Source organism: Molothrus aeneus, chromosome 29 (genome assembly GCF_037042795.1).
Source record: "Molothrus aeneus isolate 106 chromosome 29, BPBGC_Maene_1.0, whole genome shotgun sequence".
Lineage (NCBI taxonomy): Eukaryota > Metazoa > Chordata > Aves > Passeriformes > Icteridae > Molothrus > Molothrus aeneus.
The window spans coordinates 321,690-339,398 of NC_089674.1; the positions used below are offsets into that span (position 1 = coordinate 321,690).

General features: G+C 64.3%; 3 protein-coding genes across 3 annotated transcripts; 2 read left to right on the forward strand and 1 right to left on the reverse strand.

The window, feature by feature from the left end:
* The first annotated feature begins 327 nt into the window (after positions 1–327).
* On the forward strand, positions 328–5,037 carry LOC136567592 (histone H2A.V). The gene is made up of 5 exons (XM_066567240.1): positions 328–516; positions 3,199–3,276; positions 3,900–4,013; positions 4,087–4,216; positions 4,717–5,037. Exons 1-5 carry the CDS (start codon positions 328–330, stop codon positions 4,776–4,778), a joined length of 573 nt encoding a protein of 190 aa, XP_066423337.1. The 3' UTR covers positions 4,779–5,037.
* A 1,173-nt stretch (positions 5,038–6,210) lies between these two features.
* Positions 6,211–10,622, forward strand: MAT2A (methionine adenosyltransferase 2A). Its single transcript, XM_066567461.1, has 9 exons — positions 6,211–6,396; positions 7,790–7,867; positions 7,945–8,067; positions 8,147–8,259; positions 8,334–8,477; positions 8,559–8,777; positions 9,074–9,256; positions 9,341–9,474; positions 9,810–10,622. Exons 1-9 carry the CDS (start codon positions 6,306–6,308, stop codon positions 9,910–9,912), a joined length of 1,188 nt encoding a protein of 395 aa, XP_066423558.1. The 5' UTR covers positions 6,211–6,305; the 3' UTR covers positions 9,913–10,622.
* A 964-nt stretch (positions 10,623–11,586) lies between these two features.
* On the reverse strand, positions 11,587–17,282 carry GGCX (gamma-glutamyl carboxylase). The gene is made up of 14 exons (XM_066567459.1): positions 17,176–17,282; positions 16,515–16,673; positions 16,042–16,207; positions 15,618–15,696; positions 15,437–15,543; positions 14,796–14,959; positions 14,290–14,549; positions 13,941–14,072; positions 13,557–13,708; positions 13,068–13,237; positions 12,702–12,832; positions 12,450–12,597; positions 11,858–12,047; positions 11,587–11,778 (listed from the first exon to the last, which is right to left on the reverse strand). The coding sequence occupies exons 2-14, from the start codon at positions 16,663–16,665 to the stop codon at positions 11,622–11,624; spliced, it is 2,007 nt and encodes a 668-aa protein (XP_066423556.1). The 5' UTR covers positions 16,666–16,673; positions 17,176–17,282; the 3' UTR covers positions 11,587–11,621.
* Positions 17,283–17,709: the final 427 nt, after the last annotated feature.

Genomic DNA, 17,709 nt, shown 5'->3' on the forward strand with positions numbered 1-17,709 from the left:
CCCCTCTCAGCCCCGAGCAGCACCAGAGGAGCGAGGCCCCCGGAGCCGCGAAACCCCCGCGCTCCCCTCACGGTCCGCCCCCCCCACCGTCTCCCTCACACAAACACGACCCGGGGCGGAGCGATGGAATGGGCGGGAAACAGCAAACGCTTTCGAATGGCTCAGTCAGCTGTCCATCATCATAACACCGCCTCTCATCGCGGCGTTCGTTATTGCTATTCGCCGGGCGGTGACGTCAGCGACCCGAGTGCGCCCCTCCCTCACCCCGCTGCGGGCCGTGTGCAAAGGCAACACAGCCGTTAAACGAGCCGCTGGGCGGAGCCAGCGATGGACGGGAAAAGAAGCGACTCGCCCATTGGGCACCGTGGGATGTTCAAACTAGTATGGGAGGCGGTGATTGGTGGCGACGCGGCGCGGCCCGCCGCCCCCGCCCGGGCGGGTCATTGTCTGGCGGCTCCTGAGGCGGGTCGGGCGCGGCGGTGGCTTTGGGGTTCGGACGGCGGCGGCGGTACCATGGTGAGGGCAGGGGCAGCAGTGCGGCTCGGGACTCGGGGGGCCGGCCAGGACAGCGCGGCCGGGCAGAGCCAGGCCCCGCGGGGCCGCCAATGGGCGCCGCTGTCAGCGCAGGCCGGGCGGGGGGAGGAGGCCGGGCCCCGGTCCGTGACCTTGGGTCCGGCCCGGCGCTGCCCCGGTGCCCCGTGCCCGCTGCCGCCTGGTTCCCGGGCAGGGGGTTTGTCCTGCCCTCCAAGTCCGGCCCCGCCGGTGCCCTCCCGCGCTGTCAGAGCGGTGCGGCGGCGGCCGGGGTCTCCTCGGCCGCTGTTTGTGCTGGTTGCGGGGCGGTTGGACGGGAGGAAGCGGCTGTCGTGGGCGAAACGTCGATCGAGGGGCCCGAACTGGCTCTGTCAACCGCTCGGCGCCTCCTCCGGGGTTACGCGGACACATCTCAGCCCACTTCCCGGGGAAACGGCCCGGTCCGAGGGGGAGAAACGGGGGATTCATTCTGCCCGGTGCCCCGGTCCTGTGGGCCCGCAGGGGGAATGGGGGCAGCCGGGTGTGGAGCTGTCAGCCAAGGCGGTCAGGGGGATGTGGGTTATGGGGTTCCGTGGACCGGCAGGGTCACTGGGGAGCGGTCTCTGGTTCCATAGGCGGGTTCTGTGGGTTTGCAGGGGGTTCCGGCGGTTCTGTGCAGCCGCGGGGGTTCTGTCGTTCTCCGAAGATCCACGGGAGAGGCTCTGTGGATCCGCAGGAGGCTTGGGGGGTTCTGGGGATCCACAGGTGGGCTCGGGGGGTTCCCTGGGGGGCTCCGGAGCCGGCGGTGAGGGCCCCGGTCTCTCCGCGGTAATGGAAGCACCCTTGGGTTATGCAACTCCGGTTGCCGCCAAGAACTTGTGCTCGGGGATGTCTGGGAATGTGCGGCACGAGATAAGAAGTTGCTGCTTTACAGGGGTTTTATCCTGTTTGAAGCAATAAGAAAAGGAAAAAAAAAAAAAGAAAGTTTGCCTGCCGTGAAGAAGCCAGCGGGTCAGAGCCAGGGAGGGAAGATTTAGCACGGGAATGTGCTCCTAGCGAGGGGCTGTGGTGGAGAGCAGGGATGGAGATGCCACAAGGATTGTCCCAAGGTGGAGGGTGAGGAGAGAATTGCTTGGGATTGCCCCCTCAGGAGGGAGGAGTCCGGGAACCCGCATCTCCCATAGGGAGCTGGAGCCACCTGGGCTGGGGGAACTTCCCATCGGGACAAACCTCAGGATTTCCACGGCCGGACCTTTCTTGCTCTTTATAGTCAGCCCCCCTGTGAAAATGTCTCAGGCAGGCAGCTCCGAGCTGGAAAACCTGCTTGGGGCAGTGGGAAAGTTCACAGCTGGCTGATAAAAGCCCGCAGTGGGAACAGCCCGTGCTTTTCCCAACGCTGCTTGTTATTCCTGGAGCAAGGAAATATGCACAAATCCCCCTTGCCTCCCCCTTCCTTTCCCATAAATCTCCCTTTCCACCCCTCGAATCCACCCCCAAACGCCCCCCTGGAGTTCAGGAGTTTGATGCAGCAATGTTTTCTCCTGATGAAAGTAGCTCCTACAGAGGGGATTTGCTGGGTCCCCCATGGCCTCACCCGGCGCCCTCTGCTTGCTTTAATCACCTCGGGATTAATTAATGCCCCCTCGTGACTAATTTTTTTTCCAATGTTTGAACTGATCCTTGTGTTAACTCCCACCTGGCTGGGACGGGATCCAGATCTTGGACATTCCCAGGTTAACCAGCATCTTATTTTAAGGATTAACGTGCTCCACTTGCTCTCCTGGCGTGTCTGAATCCTTTCAGCTCCCTCACCATGAGCCAAAATTCCTCCTTTTTAGAGGGGATGGGGATTGTGGGATCAATATATTCTGGAAAAAGAGGGATTATGAATATTCAGGGTGTTTACAAGCTCCCTTGTCTTTCTGTGGGCTAGAAAACTTGGTTTTGGGGATTCTTATCCCTGTTTCTTTTTTACCTGGAGCAGATTTTGGGTTGCTGACGTCTTTCCCACGGGGAAGGTGCAGCTCCCTTTGCTTTCCTGCGTCACCCAGGGCTCTCACCTTCATTAGGAGCAGCTCTCATTAGTGATTAGTGATGTCATAGGGGCTTCCCATATCCCTGGAATCCGTGGATTTCCTGGCAGCGGATGGGAGAGCCCGTTCTTTCTTCCTTGTTACTCAGCAACTCCCAAACTCTTGGCTTTGGCATTTCCACCCCTCCCAACGTGGTTTTCATTAAATAATCCACCATTTCTGGGGCTCCTGGTGATTTCCCACTCTGGAGCAGGAGAGGAATTACCCCTGAATCTCACAGGTTTCACATTCCCATGTGCAGGAGCAGTGCCCTGCCCAGCGTCAGCGTGTGGAGAAATTGAATCTGAAAACAAACTGGGCTCACAACTGGAAAAAAACCGAACAATGGGATTTTGGGCTGTTTCCCCCCCATTTGGCATTTTCTGGAAAATACTGGGAGTAGTGGCAGCAGGATGAGACCCCCGGGTGAGGGAGAAGCTGCTGCACCCTGAAAACCTCCCTTGTTTATCCCCTTGAATCCGTGTGGTTTGAGCGGCCCTGAGTTGCCAGGGAGCTGCCAGCTTATCCTGCAGCAGGTCCCTCTGGCTTAGAATTAACGAGATTGTTTGGATTCAGGGGCTGATTAGATTAATTAACGGGCCCCTTTCTCCCCCAGGCTGGCGGCAAGGCGGGCAAGGACAGCGGCAAGGCCAAGGCCAAGGCCGTGTCGCGCTCCCAGAGGGCCGGGCTGCAGGTATGCTCAGGGTGCTGGGCACCCCCACGCCGCTGCTTTGGGGTGAAAACATGGGGGTTTGGCACTGGGAGGGGCATGGAGCCATGAGGGGCTTGCAGAGGGGGTTTGCTGGCAGATGGGACGCAGGGGATGGAAGGATTAATTGGGAGAAGTATTATATTACATTTTATTATAATATTTCATATTATTATATATTATAATATTTTATACTATTATATAATATATACTTTAGTATAAGATTTTAACTTTATATTCTATTATAAAATTATATTTTAAAATGAATAATTATCATTAAAATACAATTATTTTATGCTATAAAAGGTATAACATATACACATTTTATATATTTTATGCTATACAAGATAGAATTATATACACATATACAGTCACATACATTTTAGTAAATTATATTTTATGAGATAAATATATCATAAAAATATGTCAATATATTTAATAAAAATATTTTGTGTGACTATAACATGTTAATACTAGCTATTAACCAGTAATAAATAAATTGGCTAGTGATCTGTTTGGAGAGTTGCAGCCCAAATCAGCCGTGCAGGCTGTCAGTATGCACACCGCGGGGGCTGTGGGTGTTAACGAGGTTGCTGATTGTCCCCCAGTTCCCAGTGGGCCGCATCCACAGGCACCTGAAGACTCGGACCACCAGCCACGGGCGCGTGGGAGCCACGGCAGCCGTGTACAGCGCAGCCATCCTCGAGTACCTGACCGCTGAGGTAGGGCCCCCTCCCTCTGCAGCCCCTGCAGCCCCCCTGCCCCGGCATTCCCACCACTCCTGCCCTCCTGCAGGTACTGGAGCTGGCCGGGAACGCGTCCAAGGATCTCAAAGTGAAGCGGATCACGCCCCGGCACCTGCAGCTGGCCATCCGCGGCGATGAGGAGCTGGACTCGCTGATCAAAGCCACCATCGCCGGAGGAGGTGGGCCTGGCTCCCTGCTCCTTCCTGGGGAGGCTGGGGCAAGGAGAGAAACCAAACCGGGATTGGGGCAGGAGGGGAACGTGGGAAACCAGACAGGGATTGTGGCAAGGAGAGACGGAGGGAAACCAGACAAGGATTGTGGCAAGGAGGGAATGAGGGAAGCCAGACAGGGATTGTGGCAAGGAGGGAATGAGGGAAGCCAGACAGGGATTGGGGCAAGGAGGGAATGAGGGAAACCAGACAGGGATTGTGGCAAGGAGAGAAGGAGGGAAACCAGAGAAGGATTGGGGCAAGGAGGGGAATGCGGAAACGAGACAAGGATTGTGGTAAGGAGGGGAATTTAACAGGAATTTGGCGTAAGCACCTGGGGTCACTGCTTGCCTCGATTTACACTGAGGGGGATCTGCTTGGCATTCACAAAATGGGGAATTGAGGGTTTTTTGCAGTTTCTTGGGAATTCTGCAGGTGGCTCACAGGATTTCTCCCCCCCCTCTCTGCAGGTGTCATTCCCCACATCCACAAGTCTCTGATTGGAAAGAAGGGACAGCAGAAAACGGCGTAGAGGGAGCGCGGCACCAGATCCCCCCGTCATCGTACTGTACCTGGGCACAGGAACATCTCGGGGACACGAGGGATTTTTTTTAAGGAATAGTTGAAGGGAAGAGCGTAGAGGATTGACTGTAGAGGAAGCATTGGGATGGGTTTAGATTCTGAGTAGGACACACCACGGGCTGTGGGGCAGCAGCTGGGGGTGGGCGAGTGGCTCGGCTGCCCCCGAGTTTTATACAAAAATGGAACCCATAAACCATTTTTTACAAAAATCCAGGCTGTCTCCAGTGGTAGGAGGGGAGGGGCGGTTTGGGAGGGGGCTTCGAGACCTCCCCGGTACCTGAGAGGGACAAGCACCGCCCACTATGCAAATGTTGGGTGGGTGGGGCGTGTCCCCATGCCCAGCCTCCCGGGAGCACATGGCCTGCTGTGTCCGTCTGTCCAGCCATGGAGGTGTCTGTCCTGGCCCAGCACAGGAGTGTTTGTGTGTCCGTCCCGCCCATCTGGACGGTGTCGTTCTGTCCTTCTGTCCCCGGGCCGGGGTGCGAGCAGGCAGCAAATGGGAGTGTGCGTGTTTGTCAGACAGGTCTGGCTGTGTGGGGGCCACGTCCCCATCCCTGCGGGCCGTCTGTCTGTGACTGTCAGGGTCTGTCAGTCCTGGCTGTCCCTCTGTCCTGCCCACGTGGGTCCTGGCCAAGCTCCCACCGAGCCCCGGATGTAGCAGTTGCATACGGGGGCGCTCCGAGCCGGGCCCGGAGGCGGTGGCAGGGGCAGCCGCAGCCGGACCGGCTCCTGCACTGGCAACACCGGGCGCCAGTTGCATCAGGCGTCAAGTGGCCCTGATGGCCGAGGGCACCATTAGGGCCTGCCCGGGCCCAGGCCCGCCCCGCCCAACCGCAGCGCCTGGGGTAGCCGCAGGACCGGTTGTGACCGGGGCAGGGGCAGGGGCCGGGCCGGGCCGGGGTCGGTGCCAGAGGGCCCGAGGTCGCACAATGGCGACGCCGGTCTGCGCAAGATGGCGGCGGTCGGGGGCGGGGCCGTCCTCGCTGCCCGCGGGCCGAGCAGTGCGCATGCGCCCTCCGTGCCATAGCTGGGCGCATGCGTGCGCCGCCGCGCGCCTCGAGCTGCCGGGCCGTGCGGGAGGCACCATGCGGAAACCACGGGGGAGTACGGCGGGGGCATCGGTGTCCGACCGCAGCATTGCGCCGTGCGGGGCAGAGGAGACGGCCTGACCGGCGGTTTAAGTCCGGTAAGTGCTCGGCTGGCTGTGGGGCGCTACGGGCTGCCCCGGAGATGGATCCCAAGCTCCACGTTACGTAACGTGCTCCCCCTGCCCGACTGCAGTGGTTCTGGCTCCTCGCCCCCGTGGCCCGTATGACGCTCGCCATTGGTCGGAGCAGCAGCGGGGCGGGGCGAGGAGGCTATAACTAGAGGCGGCGCGGTAGGGGCCGCGTTCAGTCCATCGCTGGTGTGCTCGGATTCTGCTGCTCCTGTGTTCTCCCGCTCTCCCCTTCCGCCTGTCGCCGCCCATCGAGCCGCCATGAACGGGCAACTGAACGGTTTCCACGAGGTGTTCATCGAGGAGGGCACCTTCCTCTTCACCTCCGAATCCGTGGGCGAGGGGCACCCAGGTGCGGGCCGAGCGGGGCTGGGCGGGGCGGCGATCGCGCAGGCGCGGCCGGGGGCGGGAGGGGGAGACGAGGAGGAGGAGGATGGTGAAGATGAAGATGAAGGAAGTGAGGATGAGGATGGAGGGGAATGAGGGTGGGCCGGGGGGGCGGGCGGGCGGTGACGCGGGCGGGCGCGCGCGCAGTGTGAGGCGGGCGCGCGCTCGCCGCATTGCGGGCCCGGCGCGCACGTGCGGCCCGCGTGGGGCGGGACACGGGGGGCGGGGGGGGGAACCGCTGCCGCCGTGACTCAGCCGTGACTAAGCAGCTCCCGGTGCCCCCGCACCCCGCGGGACCCCCGCCCCCCACCGTGGGCTCCGTTCCCGCGTGGATGCCGGCGCTAAGACAGGCCCGGTGACCCCCACACATACACACACCCCACGGAGGGCCGGAGTGCCGCCCTCAGCCCACCCCGCGCCCCCCGACGCTGCCGCCGGTGTCGCCCGGCCGGTGATGAAGTCCCGTGGGTCTCCCCGGATGTGCCGTCCCGCCGCAGCGGGGCGGTGGTTGGAGCCCCCCAGGGTCGGTACCGGCCGGTGCCGGGCTCTCCCGGTCTTTGTCCTCGCCGTTCCGGGGCACATGACCGTTAATCTGCGGAGGCGGCTGCCAACGCCCAGTGCCCGCCGCCTCGGCACACCCAGAACCCCTAAACCCTCTCAGCTCCGGCCACTCGGTCACCCAGAGCACGTTGAGCAGCCCCCGAGTTCGCATCATCTCCGGGTCCCACTCGGGCCCCACTGCGCCCCACAGCTCTGCTCCTTCTGGCTCGAGCACCCACAACCCGATGGCACAACCTGTGCCTGCTCTGGGGCTCTCCCTACGCTGCCTGAGGGAGGAGGCTGGGAGATCCCATTCCTCCCTCTTTCCCACCAAAAAGCATCCGGGGCATCCTCCTCCCCTCACCCAGCTGGGCGCTGCCTTGTCCTCGCCCAGATCCTGCCTGGAAGGTCGCTGCCAAGGACACCCGCAGTGCCGGGAACACGGGTGGCCCTTGGGACACCCCCACCCACACGAAACCCCCCGGGAGCAGGAGGGAGCTGGTGTCTGGTGGGGTATGGCTGAGCAGCCTTGGCAGGAGGCAGAGCTGCTGGGAGCTGGCGTGCTGCGGGTTTGGGAAGCTGGCACACAGGTCTGATCCCCTCAGTGGTGCCACAGGGCTCAGCCTTAGTTGGAACTGGAGCTTAACTGGGGCATGCCTGGAATTCCAGGCTGGGGACAAGGCGAGGGCTGTGTGCACCCTGGGGGGCTCCTGGGTCATGGGGCTCTGATCCCCGTGCTGGAGGCTCCGGAAGGAAGGGTTGTGCTCTGTTGGGCTGTCCCACGCCACCGTGACGCCTCCTGCTCTCCGTGTCCCCAGATAAAATCTGCGACCAGATCAGCGATGCTGTCCTGGATGCCCACCTCAAGCAGGACCCCGATGCCAAGGTGGCCTGTGGTGAGTAAGGGCACCAGAGGACAGCCAGTGGGTGACGTGGAGGTGACAACACGCTGACGTCACCCTTGTCCCTGCAGAGACGGTGGCCAAAACCGGGATGATCCTGCTGGCGGGGGAGATCACCTCCCGGGCCAACGTGGACTACCAGAAGGTGGTCCGGGACACCATCCGGCACATTGGCTACGACGACTCCTCCAAAGGTGTGTCCCAGGCTGCCACAGCCCCAGTGACAGCGCAGGCTGGCACCAGGCTCACCAGAGCCCCCTTTATTCCCCCCAGGCTTTGACTACAAGACGTGCAACGTGCTGGTGGCCCTGGAGCAGCAGTCCCCGGACATCGCCCAGGGCGTGCACCTGGACCGCAGCGAGGAGGACATCGGTGCTGGTGACCAGGTGAGCCCCGGGCCATGGGCTCCCTGTGGTGGTGACTGAGGGCCGGGTGTGACCCCCTTGTCCCTGTGCCACAGGGGCTGATGTTTGGCTACGCCACGGACGAGACCGAGGAGTGCATGCCTCTGACGATTGTGCTGGCGCACAAGCTCAACGCCAAGCTGGCCGAGCTGCGCCGCAGCGGAGCCCTGCCCTGGCTGCGCCCCGACTCCAAGACACAGGTGAGGAGCTGGTGGCTCCACAGAGCCCTCGGCAGCCCCGTGTCCCTGCCTGGCCTCTGACTGGCGTGGTGTCCCCCACAGGTGACAGTGCAGTACATGCAGGACCGCGGGGCCGTGATCCCCATCCGGGTGCACACCATCGTCATCTCGGTGCAGCACGACGAGGACGTGTGCCTGGACGAGATGCGTGACGCCCTCAAGGAGAAGGTCATCAAGGCCGTGGTGCCACCCAAGTACCTGGACGATGACACCATCTACCACCTGCAGCCCAGCGGCCGCTTCGTCATCGGCGGGCCCCAGGTGCAGCCCGGGGCAGCGTGGCGGTGGCAGCAGTGACACTGTGCTGGTGGTGGTGGTGGCATGGTGATGGTGTGGTGCTGAGGGCTGGTGACAGCATGGTGACAGTGCTGACGCAGTGATGGTGACACTTATGGTGGCACAGTGGTGGCAGTTACAGTCGTTCAGCGGTGGTGAGAGTGGCACAGAGGTGGCGTGGTTATGGTGGCAGCGGTAACGCCATAGTGGTCACAGCACAGTGACGGTGACGCTGGTGGCAGCGCAGACAGGGTTGTGACGCTGCTGTCTGTCCCCACCAGGGTGACGCGGGGCTCACGGGCCGCAAGATCATCGTGGACACGTACGGGGGCTGGGGCGCGCACGGCGGCGGCGCCTTCTCGGGCAAGGACTACACCAAGGTGGATCGCTCGGCCGCCTACGCCGCGCGCTGGGTGGCCAAGTCCCTGGTGAAGGCCGGGCTGTGCCGCAGGGTGCTGGTCCAGGTGGGTGCTGGCTCTGGGTGGGTGCCGATCTTCCCTCTCAGGCTCCTGGGCTCCAGCCTCACCCGCAGCCCCGTTCCCCTGCAGGTGTCCTACGCCATCGGGGTCTCGCACCCCTTATCCATCTCCATCTTCCACTACGGCACCTCGCAGAAGAGCGAGCGCGAGCTGCTCGAGATCGTCAAGAAGAACTTCGACCTGCGCCCCGGGGTCATCGTCAGGTAACGGGCGCGGGGGGCTGTGCCGGGGGGCGGGGCGGGCGGGGGTCCCTCCCGGAGCAGCCCGGGGACCGCCTGGCGCCTGGACCCGGCGCGGAGCCGCTCGGCCGGACGGAGAAGGCGCGCTCGGGGCGCGGACGGGGTAAGTATCCGCCGGAGCCGAGCGCTTGGAGCTTCCCCGGCTCCTGCCCGGGGGCGCGGCCCGGGAAGCTCCAACCGCCCCGCGGGGCGGGGAGGGGGCGGAGGCGCCGCTGCGGAACCCCCGGCCAGGCAGGGAAGGAAGGGGCGAAGGCAGGAGCCCGGGGCAGCCTCACTGAGTCGGGAATTGTGTATTCCAGGGATCTGGATCTGAAGAAGCCCCTCTATCAGAGGACCGCAGCCTATGGCCACTTTGGTAGGGACAGTTTCCCTTGGGAAGTGCCCAAAAAACTAAAATACTGAGAAAAGAGCATTGTTAGGGCTTTTCCCCCCACTCCCGCGGGCGTAGGTTACAGAGAAGCCCGTGGGCTCTGGGGGAAAGAGCTCCCGGCCCCCCCCAGGCTCCCCGGCCCCCCCATTGTCTCTCACCATCGTTTTGGTTGTGTGGGGACCACGTGCCTCTCCTGGAGCCCCCCCTCGTGTCCCCCCAATTCCCTCTGGATGGTTTTTAACGAATCTCTCTTCACTCCGAGCTGTGAGATGGGGAAAAAGGCCCAAGTGCCCTCTCTCACCCTCCCCGTGCCCCCACAGTCCCTCTGTGGCAAGGGCCACCCCAATCTGGGTCGCAGCAGTCCTGCTGTGGGGGGATACTCCATTTTATCACTCCCCTTTTTCCCCAAATTCCACTACATCAGGGGGACCCCCATCCTGCTGCAGCGGGGGACACACAAACCCCCCCGTTCTGGCTCCCTGTGTGCCCCCACAGTTCCCATTCCACTGGGAGGATTCTCATTTTGGCTCCCCCAGTCCCGCTGGTGGGGAAGACACTTCCCATTCCACCTCCCCACCCCCCTGGGACCTCGCTGGTGCTGGGTTTGGTTCTTAACCCTCATTTTTAACCTCTTTTTGTTCCAAAAATGCACATTTTGGGGGGGGGGGGGACACGCTAAAACTGACCCCCAACACCCCCCCCTCCCCCCGAGGGTTCGGTACCAGAGGAAAACATTTTACCTTTTTTTTTTTTTTTTTTTTTGGGGTTTTAATCCAAAAGCTGAAGCAACTCCCCAACTGCACAACCCCCCAACCCCCCAACTTTGTCCGGATTTTGGGGGGCAAGGGGAGGCATTTGGCGCTTGATACTTGAAGGTTTGGTGTATTTATTGTGCGCCGAGGCAGGGGCGTGAGTACAGAGAAGCCCCCGCGCTCAGCCGGCAGCTCCTGATCCCCCATGAAAGCCCCCCCTTCCCCTCCCCCCGCCCTCCCCCCAGCCCCCCAGCGCTTTGGGGTGAAACGGGGCGGGATTGGGTTTGTTGGAGCGCCGGGGGTGCCCGGGCGCGGCGCTGGTGGCCGGTGTGGTACAGAGAAGCCGGCTTGTTTACTGCCCGCCCGGGCTCCGGCCCCCAGAGTGCCTTGGGGGGGGGCATGGGGGGCTTTCCCTGCCCTTGAGGACAGAGGGTTTTTTTTTTTTTTCTTGGTTTTACTATTTTCGGGAGGTTTCGTCCGAATGTTTTGATCCACTGAATCCAAAAATGAACTCAAAAAGAAAAAGAATCTCAATAAAAGCGATGGGTTAGACGGAGCCACCTTGAGTGTGTGTGGGGGGACACAGGGGCAGCTGAGGGATTTTGGGAACTGAAGCACTGGGGATGGAGAAATTGGGGTGCAAGGGAAAGTGGGATTTGGGGGAGGAGATGGGGACAAAGCGTGTGTGGGGGAACAGGGGTGGGGGAAGCGGAGTACAAGGCAGGAATGAGCATTGGGGCAACGGCTATGGGGGAAATTGGGGTTTGGGGAGATAATGGGAATGGGGAAACAGGTATGGGGGAATTGGGGTTCAGGGGAGATGGGATGGAGGAACCAGGAAGGGAATGTGGCTGAGGGATGGAGGGAATGGGGCACAGTGGGGAACGCACAGGGAAGGAGGGGTAGATATGGGGAGAATCTGGGGCACTGGGGGGAAACTGAGGCACGGGAGGATTTCTGGCTTACAAAACTGCATTTATTGGGGGTGTTCAGAGCTCTGGGCCCCTCGGGGCCGCCCCGTCGCCCTCGGGCCGAGCCTCCTCCTCCTCCCCGCGCCAGGTGGCGAAGGCCACCTCCTGTGCCAGGCGCTCCGGGGCCGGGCGGCCCAGCGCCAGGTTCCGCAGGGCAATCAGCGTCATCAGGGCACTGCGGGGACAGCCATGGGCACTGGGGGGACACTGGGGACACCATGGGGACACGAGGGGACGGGGGCTCTGGGACTGACCTGCGGCGGAAGAGGAAGAACTTCCTGCGGAGGAAGCGGCGCAGGCGCTGGGCCAGGCCGGCCTCGCGCTCCCTGCGCTGCTGGCGCTGCTCCCGCCGCAGGAACAGCGACACCAGCGGGTCCAGGGGCGCCCCCGCGGGCAGGGGCTCCCCCAGCAGCGGCCGCAGCTCGGGGGGCAGCGGGGCCTGCTCTGGGGGCAGAGGGGGCGCCTGTGATCCCCCCAGCTCGGTGCTGGCGATTCTGGGGGTCCCCATGATCCCCCCCGTCTGGTGATGGGAACTGGGGGTGATCTCCCCACCCCAGTGACAGGGACTGGCTGTCCCTGTCATCCTGCCATGCTATTGCTCTCTGGAGAAAGAGGTGACTGGAATTTGGGGTCCCTGCTCTCCCCCCAGCGTCAGTGACTGGGGTCTTCCATGATCCTGTCAGTCACCAGGGGCTGAGCTGATGGAGCTTCTGGGGTCCCCCAGTGCTACCCAGGGCGTGATGCGATGGGGATTTTGGGGTCCCGGGAAGCAAGGCCTCAAGGATTTTGAGGTTCCCACGTGTGAGGTGCCAGGGGTGCCCAGGGCTGGGTGTTTGGGGGTCTCACCGGTGCCGTTGCGCACGCGCTCCCGCAGCTCCTGCAGCCGCGTCAGGTTCTGCTCCAGCTCCAGCGCCGTGGTGTTCACGTACAGGTACATGTAGCACGAGGGCTCGGGGGACACCGTGTGCACCTTGTGGTACTGCCCTGCTGGCAGCTGGGGGAACGGGATGTCAGCACCCCTGGGCACCCCAAAACCCACCCGGGGAACCCCCAGCCTCACCTGCATCCCCTCATCCTGCAGAGAGACCCCAGCCTCACCTGCATCCCCTGCCCCTCCTGCAGGGAGTGGTTCTGCTGCTGCTCCACCAGCTCCACCAGCACCTGCCCCTTCAGCACCCGCAGGCTCGTGTTCCCCAGGTCCTCGCTCACAAAGTTCTCCAGGTGCAGGCCTGGAACGCAGCTGCCTCTGTACCCCCTGTACCCCAAACCTCCGGGACCCCCCCGTTGTGCCCCCACATCCCTCCGAGCCTCAGGTACCCCCCTGTCCTCCTCTCCACCCTCCCACGGACTGCAGGGACCCCCCTGTACCCCAAAGCCCCCCCAACCTCAGGATTGGTACCCAGCCCCTGAAGCCCAGTGCCCCCCACTGCCCCCTCCATGCCCCCCAGGACCCCCGGGCCGCACCGGGGAAGTCAGCGATGAACACGGCGTCCGTGTGTCCGTCCAGCTGCGCCTCCAGCTCCTGCAGCCGCTGGCGCCACGGCGACAGATCCACGAGCAGGGGCAGCAGCCACGGCGTGGGGGTCCACGGGGACCAGGGGGCGCGCACCAGGTCCACGCGGGGGTCCACGAGCCTGGGGGGACAAGGGCTCAAAACCCGCAGCGCCCCCAAATCCCTCGTGCGCCCCCAAACCACTGCTGGAAGGGACAGTGCTCATGGCACAGGGGACCATAACAGCACATGGGGCCCACGACAGCTGTGGGGACAAGCCACCCCCTTGTGGCACCCCCACGTGTCCCTGTGTTCCCCCAAACCCTGTGTCCTCCCTAACGTCAGCTGAAAGGAGCAGCAGCAGCACCCACAGCTCCCAGACCAGAGCCACCCACAGGTCCCCCATGGCCCTGTCCCCTATGGCTCCTGTCCCCCATGTCCCCGTGTCCCCCGTGTGCCACCTCTGCTGGAAGCGCTCGTTGATGGACACCCAGACGTCGAAGTAGATCTGGGGCTGGCTGATGTTGTAGCGCGGCAGCAGCTGGCTCAGGCAGGCCGAGTACTGCTTCAGCATGTCAGCGTGGTCCCGCCAGCGCCGGCTCTGCGTGAACGCCTGGGGAATGGGAGGGAAACTGAGGCACGGGGCAGTGGCATGGAGAAACTGAGGCATAGGGGAATGAGGGATGGGGGAAATGAGGAATAGGAAAAAACGAGGCTCAGGGGTTGTTCCATGAGTGATGGGGAAATGTGAGGAGAAACAGAGGCACAGGGGGAAAACGAGGGATGAAGGAAACTGAGGCCCACGGGGGAAGTCCCCACATTTGGGAGCTCTGGGGGTCACTCACCCCTGGTTTGAGGTAGCCCACCTCCCCGGTGAGCCCGTCCCTGTAGGTGATCTTGACGTGCTGGTGGAAGCGGGAGTGCACCATCATGTCCCACGAGTAGCCATAGAGCCCGTTGGTCCAGTTGTTGTAGCCCTGGGGGGACATGGGGGGGTCACAGAGCACAGGGCTGTCCCCACCCCAGGGGGACAAGGAGGTGACAGGGCCCCCACACCCACCACCATACCCTAAGTGCCCCTCCATCCCCCAAACTGCCCCCCAAATCCCCCAGTCCACCCCTGTGCCTCCCAAACTCCTCCTCACCCTCCTGAGGTGTCCCCAGAGCACCTCCCCAGTCCCTCCCCGTGCCCACCTGGGTGATGAAGTGGGAGTAGGGCAGGAAGAGCTGCTCCAGCACGTAGAGGATGGTGAAGGCTGCGGCCAGGTGCTGGCGAGGCCGAAGGCCCCCCCGGGCTCTCCTGCCCCCGTAGTGGCAGTCGGGGCTGGGCTGGGGGGGCTCCGTGCTGGGCAGCCAGGCCTGCAGCCAGGGGGGGCAGCGGGCCACGAGCCCCCGGGGCCACTCGGGCCGGCAGAAGAGCCCGTTGGTGGCCAGCATGGTGTAGGAGAACATGCCTGGGGAGGACAGTTAGGGACCGGGGCTGGGGGCGCCCAGGGCTGGGACTGGGGACGTCCCTGCAAAGAGCCAGGTGATTTGGGGTGTCCGGGCACCCCTGTTTAGCACTGGGGGGGGTTGGGGGCTGTGGAGGGGGGAAATCAGCCTGGCTGGGGGTGCCCATGGGTGCCATGTCCAGGCTGGGGCTGCTCTGGGGGTGCCCTGGGCACACTGGGGGGGTCTGGGGGTGCCTTTTCCCCCCTCACCGATGCTGAAGAGCTGGGAGTTCATGCAGTGGAAGTAGGTGACGAAGACGAGGGCCAGGGGCCGCGTGGCGTCGAAGAAGAGCAGGAAGCCGGCGGAGAGGTCGAGCACCAGCCCGCCCCCGTGCACCACCAGGCGGCTGGTGAGCTCCTCCGACAGCACCAGCCTGGCCACGGAGCCTTCCTCGGCATCGGCCCGGCCCCAGCGCCGCCCCCAGCCCACCCTGCCCCGCCCAGCCCATCCCATCGCCGCCCTCACCTTCCTCCTGCTGTGCGGCATGCTCCTCATCCTCAACCCAAACCCAACCCCCTGGAGCCCTCCTCATCCCATCCCCAGCCCAGCAGCCCTTCTCCCTTCCCCGTCATCATCATCATCAAACCTCCTTAACCTCATCCTCCGACCCATAACCCTCCCAAATGTATCCAATTGATCCCATCCCATCCTATCCCACTGATCCCAATCCCATCCCATTGATCCCATCCCATCCCCACCTTCATCTTCATCCCCTCCCCATCACCCCCTCCTCATCCTCACCTTTGGACCCCTCAATTCCACTGCACCCTCATTGACCCCCTTCACCCTCCTCATCCTCACCCCTCGCCCCCCTGGCCCCCTCCCCTGCCCTGCCCTGCCCTGGCCTGACCTGAAGGGTGCAAAGAGCCAGTGTCGGGCGAGGGTCCCCATGGAGAAGCCCCCGACCCAGTCAGCGTCCAGCTTCTTGAGCCCCGCGATGAAGTACACGATGAACACCTGGGGGGGCATGGTCAGGGGGTCCCGGGGGTCCTGGGGGGGTCCCGGGGGTGCCTCAGGGCAGGGACACCCACCTGGGCACGCAGCAGGGCGTAGTTCCACAGCGGCACGTGGGCGTTGCGCTTGCGGGGCCGGAACAGCCCGTCCACGGAGCTGGGGGGACACGGGGGACATTGTCACTGTCCCCAGCGTGCCACCACTGCCACAGCCCTGGGGACACGCTGGGGACAGAGAGCCAGGCCTGGCAGCAGGACCTGTCCCACCAGGTGGGTGCACAGTGCCACAGGGATGGCCCCTGGGGACACGGCACCATGGGCACCTGTGCCACCCCCTGAGCACCCAGCGCCATGGGGACCTTGGGGTCTGGGCCGCCCCACTGGGACCGTGGTGGCGCAAGGGACCCCACACCCTCTGCCACCCCATGGGAACCCCAGCCCCATGTCACCCCCCCTGCTGCTCCTGGGATCCCCCAGAGTCCCCACAGGCCCCGGTGCCCACCCGTAGCGGTCAGCGCCCAGCAGTGCCAGCTGGAAGCCCAGCAGCCCGTAGAGGTAGGAGTGGTTGTTCCAGGAGGTTTTGTCCAGCAGCAGCAGGTACCAGTAGGGGCACAGGAACGCCACGCAGCTCAGCCGGTAGCAGCAGCCCAGCATGATGCCCAGAGCCCCTGTGGGCACAGGGCCCCCGGTGTGTCCCCTGTCCCCTCCTGCCGCCTGTGCCCAGCCTCCCTCTGCTCCCCTGCCCGTCCCAGTGCCCACCCCAGTGCCAGCCCTTGCCGTGGTTCCTGCCCACATCTCAGCCCCGTTCCTGCCCCAGTGCCATCCCTGTTCCTGCCCTAGTACCAACCACCCCGATCCTGTCCCCAGCCCATCCCCATTCCTGTCCCCATGCCACCCCCATTCCTGCCGCCGTTCCCACCCCCGTTCCTCCCATCCCGTTCCCCCCCGTTCCCCCGGTTTCCCCCGTGCCCGTACCCAGGAACATGACGGTGTAGAGCAGGTACATCCAGTCCAGGGGCAGCGGCGCCAGGAAGGGCAGCAGGGGGAAGCGGCAAACCTCCAGACCGTCCAGGTACCGCTGGTCCAGGTGGCCCAGCCCGCGCTCCTGCGGCACGTCCAGGGCCATCAGCAGCCCTGGGGGCACGGGGGGCACGGGGGGCACTGGTCAGTGGTCACTCGGGCAGTGGTCACTCGGTCACTGACCGCTCCTCTCGCCCGGGCCATGGCCGGACCTTTGCTCCGATGCTGACGTGTCACGGCCGGTCACCGCCGGCCCCCGGGGATGGGGGACCCCCGGATCCCGGACCCTCTCCCCATCCCCCGAGCCCCCCCCCAGGTCCCGGTGCCCCCGAGTCCCCCCGGATTCCCGGTGCCCCCGGACCCCCAGCCTCCCTGTGCCCCCCGAGTCCCCGCGGAGCCCTCCGGAGCTCCTCCATCCCTCCCGGGCTCCTCGAGCCCCTGCTCACTCCGTCCCCCCGGTGTCTCCCGGTGCCTCCCGGTGTCTCCCCGTGCGCGGTCCCCCTGTCCCGGTGCCCCTCAGAGCCCCTCGGTCCCCCATCTCCCGGTCTCCCTCGTGCCCTCCCGGTCCGTCCCAGCCCCGGTTCCCCGAGCCCCCCCGGTGCCGGTCCCCGCTGACCGAAGGCGGCGCGGAAAGCGCCGAGCGCGGCGGGGTCCTGCGGCCGGTGCAGCAGCCGCACGAAGCGGTGCCAGCGCGTCAGCTCCCGCAGCTCGAACCCCAGCAGCCGCCGCGCCAGCCCGGGCCCGGTGCCGGTACCGGGGGCCTTGGGGGTCCCGGTGGGGCTCGGGGGGGGCTCCGCCGCCTCCCCCCGCTCCGGCCGCCGCCGCCGCGCCGCGCCTGCCGGGGGGGTCACAGGTCAGGGGTCACCGGTCGGGGGTCGTGGGGGTCCCGGAGGTCCCGCGCCCCCCGCCCCGCTCCGCACCCGCCGCCGCCGCCATCGCCGCGACCCCGCCCCGCCCGCTGCACGTGACGGCCGCGGCGACCAATCAGCTGCGAGGAGGGCGGGGCAAGAGAGCCACACCCCGTCAAGCCCCGCCCCTTCTCCCTCGTTAAGCCCCACCCCCGGGACCCCCGGGACCGGAACCGGGACCCGAACCGGGACCCCCGGGCCCGCTCCAAACTCCCCGGACCCGCCGGGACCCCCGCCCTGAC